The 5,056-nt window shown below is 35.7% G+C and overlaps 1 protein-coding gene across 1 annotated transcript in view; it reads left to right on the top strand.

Annotated features, from left to right (window-relative positions):
* The window catches only part of ATP11B (ATPase, class VI, type 11B), a 114,563-nt gene that overhangs the window by 25,376 nt on the left and 84,131 nt on the right, over positions 1-5,056 (top strand). The window contains exons 7-8 of the mRNA XM_011986161.1: positions 148-195; positions 3,505-3,569. Of these exons, the coding sequence (XP_011841551.1) occupies positions 148-195; positions 3,505-3,569 (113 nt within the window). The remainder of the gene's footprint in view (positions 1-147; positions 196-3,504; positions 3,570-5,056) is intronic.

The raw sequence follows: 5,056 nt of genomic DNA, 5'->3' as shown, positions 1-5,056 counted from the left end.
GAGATCGCGCCACTGCACTCCAGCCTGGGCGACAGAGCGAGACTCCGTCTCAAAAAAAAAAAGAAAAAAAAGAATGGTGCAAAAAACCAGCCGTTGATATCATAAGTGATATTATATAATTTTGTAATATGGTGAATTTTTTGGTAGATTCATGGGACGAATGATCATAACCCAACAAATGGAAGAAATTGTAAGGTAAGAATTTTTGTTATCTAATTACCTTTAAGTGGGAACTGTTTGGGGGAGGGACTAGAAGTTCCAAAGGGAGATCATGTAAATAAGCAGCCCATCATGGGAAAGGGTTAATTTTGTTGTTTTTTGTTTGTTTTGTTTTGTTTACATTTAGTGGTTTATTATATCACTTCAGAATCATTCAGTGCAAGCTAGAGTGTTTAGTGGTCAACCCAGCACTGCTTGCTTTTTCTTCTGATTGGTTTATCATATCCTTTATAATAAACCACTAAATGTAAACAAAGCATACAGATGAAGAGTTGCTCAGGGCCAGGTATTGGAGAAGGGTTGTGCAGCTTCCCTGCTCTTCCTGGGTATGCAACTGTTCAGAAACCTCTGGAAGCCCTCCCAACCCACTTCTCTTGGTTTTTTTATGGAAGCTTCATGACATCAGCTTTCTTTACCCCAGTAGGACCCTCTCTGGGGAGGGCCTTAAGACTTACAATTAGAAAGGTGGGGGAAGAGTAGAGTCGTATCTTGGGGTGAAACGGGGGCAGGAGAAGGTCAAAAACCTGCCCCTGAGGCCGAGCACACCCAACATTATAACAAAAGACTGTAACAAGGGCTGTGGGAGTTATGAGCCAGGGACCATGGATGAAAACTAATGTATATATCATAATGTCACAGGCCATCCCCTGGTTTTCAAACACAAATCCCTTACATCAAAAGAATAATATAATTCAGAAGATACTGCCACATTACTAGAATCCCATTCAGTTATTAATAATTAGTCCAGTCCATCATAGTGGATAAGTATCTCCCAGAGTAAGGTCACTCAGGTTTGCAGGCTTCTTATCAATCTTCTCAGATTCCAAAAGCAGCAATGGTCTCAGCAAATATACAGCTTCACTCTTTCAGGCATCTGGTATTATTGAGCTAAGAGACAATGTAATCTTTTGCTCTGAGCCTCCTTCAAGGTGTTAATGTAATGTGAGATTTCCCTCAACTTGTAACCCATTTATTCATTCATTTACCCTCATCTGTTATTTCTCCTTTTCTCCATTAATACCCAAACTTTTCCAGGAAAGAGTTAATTTAAAACACTTCGCATTTCATCTGCTAGTAATTTGTGGCAGTAGCAAGTGAGGATGAAACAAATCCCATGAAATGATATCAAAATAGTTTAGTAAAATTATTTGTGTTTTTGTATTTCTTTTTCTAATAATACTAAGTAGTAATATTAAAAGGAAACATAGCTGCTTTTATTCACTCCTCATGCATTTAAACCCACGATGCTTACTAAGTCTAGAATATGAAAAATGTTTTATATAATGTTTAACAAGTATAAATGCTATGCTGTTCTTCACTTCAGAATCATTCAGTGCAAGCTGGAGTGTTTACTGGTCAATCCAGAACGGCTTACTTACTTTTCTAATTTTTTTTTTTTTCTTGGTTGGTTGTTTCAGATTGTTTTCCCTCAGTATTTGGGTTAATTTCTGGCTCCTAAATGAAAAGCTTTGTGTCAGTTCAAAGATATGCTGATGGGATATGATTACATTGTTACTTATGAGCGTAAACCTAATTTGGAATCAGTCTTGGAATCAGCTCTTGAGTTTCTAATCATATTTGACATTCTACCTCTTTTCTGGGGACATGTTCAGTTTGTACTGGCTGCATGAAATAAGTCACTAACAAAGAGATGAGCATTTTTAAATGAAATCCTCAAGACAAGTCAGCAAAAATACCATACATTCACATTGATTCATGTTTTTAATAAGCATTAACATAGGAGCATGTTCAGTAAACTCTGCAGCAAGACCTTTGTATGTGTAGGATCCCTGCTGAATAACTATGACTAGGTTCATTTTGATTTTTTTAGGGAAATAGTGAGAAATGTTTGGATACATAGTCTGAATTGCATTAATATGTGAAGGAAAATAGCAGTTACATTACTTCAGCCCCTAGAATGGTTGAAAAAAATGAACGATGTTCTCTACTAAAACAACCTGACCGAACTGATGAGTTATATTTTAATCTGAAGTTGTCATTATATCCCAATTTTACATGCCAATGTGAGCTAAAAGTATTTCTGTTTATTGTTAGAGGCACCACTGAGTGAAAAAGAACTATTTTAATAGCCCCTAAAATAGTTTTCACATTGATTTTGGACTATCCATGGAGTATACTCCAAATATGACTGTATTGGTTCTCCTTGCTTCATTGCAGTTTTTTACAGTGTTTGGGTTTGCAGGTATCTTCATAAATGGTTCAGATTCTGTTTGGTTTGTATAGCTGTGTATGGATATTTCAGAAAAGTATAAGGAATAGCAACAAAATAATGGCTTTTTAACTTATCCATAGAAGATTCTTATTTTGCTATCACTAAGAAGATCAATTTCCTTTCTAGTTATTCCTTGTCGTTTTATATCTCCTTTATGGAGAGAAATTCAAACAGCAAGAAGACCTGGGCTTCAAGAAGTATGCAATGCAAGTAGTCAAGTTATACTGTGCAATCTTGCCTAGAAAAAGTACTAACATACCTTGTACATTGTGTTTTATAATTCAGTATAACTTTAATTGTGCAGAACTCATGCATTTATATGCAAATCATACTACAATTTATGTTTACATTGTGTTCTAATTATTTTCCCTTTCAAAGCTGTTTATTAACTTTGCTTTAAAATTTTAAAATTTCATCTTCTGCCACACATTTTTAAATCACTGCTTACTCTTTGATTTTGCTGAATTTTATGTTTAAAAATTTTGAAACTAGTGGCTTTGTGACTGTATTTACATGCATAATCATTTTTCTGAGCCACTAATCTTAAAGCAGGTTGTTACAGTAACTAACATCAGATTGGCCTAGGCAGCTTTTTTTCTTTTTCTTTTTTTTGTAGAGATAGAATCTCGCTCTCTCGCCAAGGCTGGAGTGCAGTGGCGCAATCTCGGCTCACTGCAACCTCTGCCTCCAGGGTTCAAAAAATTCCCCTGCCTTAGCCTCCTGAGTAACTGGGACTACAGGCGCACGCCGCCACGCCTGGCTAATTTCTTTTGTATTCTAGTAAAGACGGGGTTTCTCCATGTTGCGCAGGCTGGTCTCGAACTCCTGAGCTCAGGCAATCCGCCCACCTCAGCCTCCCAAAGTACTAGCATTACAGGCTTGAGCCACCATGCCCGGCCCCTAGGAAGCTTTACAGTAGCTGGGATTTCGGTTTTTTATGAAAGCAGTATTATAGCTATAGCTTAAGTACCTTCTGCTGAAGACACCATTTTAGAATCGAATTGAATTTTTAATATATTCAGTGCTTTATGGTTATTTTCTTTTTTTCCTAGACCTCTGGGTCCAGAGAGTCTCCTGCTTCGTGGAGCCAGATTAAAAAACACAAAAGAAATTTTTGGTTTGTACATATTTAAACATTTTAAATGATTGATTTGTGTTAATGCTTTATATGAAGTACTTCTAAAAGTACAACGTTTGTGGTCTTTTGGTTAGATAATTTATTAATTATTATTTATGACAATTTTCTTATAAAGTTTGTATTAAAGTAGTCGTGTATTATACTTTTGTTCTGTTGATGATCCCTGTTTTTTAATAGTGTACTAGAACCATGCTCTTACGTTATCTTTATGGATACTTGTGAAACTGAGGGCAGATAATTTATATAACACTTCTAGTAATGGTGAGTGAGAACCAATATAATCTGGCATCATGGTACAGTAAACCACTTCTATAATTTCATTATGATTATTAGATTGGATTAATAACTGCAGATTTATTCATTCATATATTCATTCAAATTTCTTACTGATATCTGAATATATACTAGGTACTATTCGAACATACACTGACTGAATCAAAAGGATGAATAAGTACTGCTCTTGCCTTGGAGATCTAAATTAATATAGTACACTCTGAGTCAACTATAAGCAAATTGTGAAGTTGATGATAACCTTTAGCTGTTAGCTAACTCCTCACATTTCAGGAATGGCCCTTAGTATCTTGGCCTACTGTGTTACCCACTGACTGTCTGCAGCTTGTGAGATCTTCTTTCTCATTTGCTCTTTTTCTGTTACCTGTACTATATCTTACCTCTCAGTGTTAGACTCTCTGATAAAGAAGTCCATATATCGAGAAAAAAAGACCAAGCAGAAAATAGCAAGTGTTGGTGAGGACGTGGAGAAATTGGAACCCTTGTACATTGCTGATGGGAATGTAAAACGTTGCAGCTGCCTTGAAAAATAGTTTTGGCAGTTCTTCAATAAGTTAAACATAGAATTATATGACTCAGTGATCCCACACTACATGTATACCCAAAGTAACTGAAAATGAGTGTTCAAACAAAAACTCGTACAAGAATGTTCATAGCAGCACTAATGATGATAGCCAAAGGTTGGAAACAGCCCAATGTTTATTAGATAATGAATGAATAAGCAAAATATAGTATATCCATATAATGGAATATTATTCAGCTATAAAAAGGAATGAAGTATTAATGCATGCTACAATATGGATGAACCTTGAAAATATTATGTTAAATGAAAGAAGCCAGACATAAAGGCCACATGTTGTGTGATTCCATTTATTTGAAATACCCAGAATAGGCAAATTCATAGAGACTGAAAACAGATTAGTGGTTTCCAGGGGCTGGGGAGTAGAGGAGAATGGGGAATGTTTGCTTAATGGGTACAGGGTTTCCTTTGGGGGTGATGAAAATATTCTCAAAATTATAAATGTACTAAGTGCCACTGAATTATACACTTTAAACTGGTAAATATGTATATTTTTCCACAATTAAAAAGAAATCCATAAGAATGTTCTAGTAGCAGAAACTAGAGTAGACCTTCAGGGCTTTTAGATCCTCTAATATAACACTGTACTTTAAAA

Source organism: Mandrillus leucophaeus, unplaced genomic scaffold, assembly GCF_000951045.1.
Source record: "Mandrillus leucophaeus isolate KB7577 unplaced genomic scaffold, Mleu.le_1.0 Scaffold295, whole genome shotgun sequence".
Classification (NCBI taxonomy): Eukaryota; Metazoa; Chordata; class Mammalia; order Primates; family Cercopithecidae; genus Mandrillus; species Mandrillus leucophaeus.
This window is presented reverse-complemented; position numbering and strand designations above follow the sequence as displayed.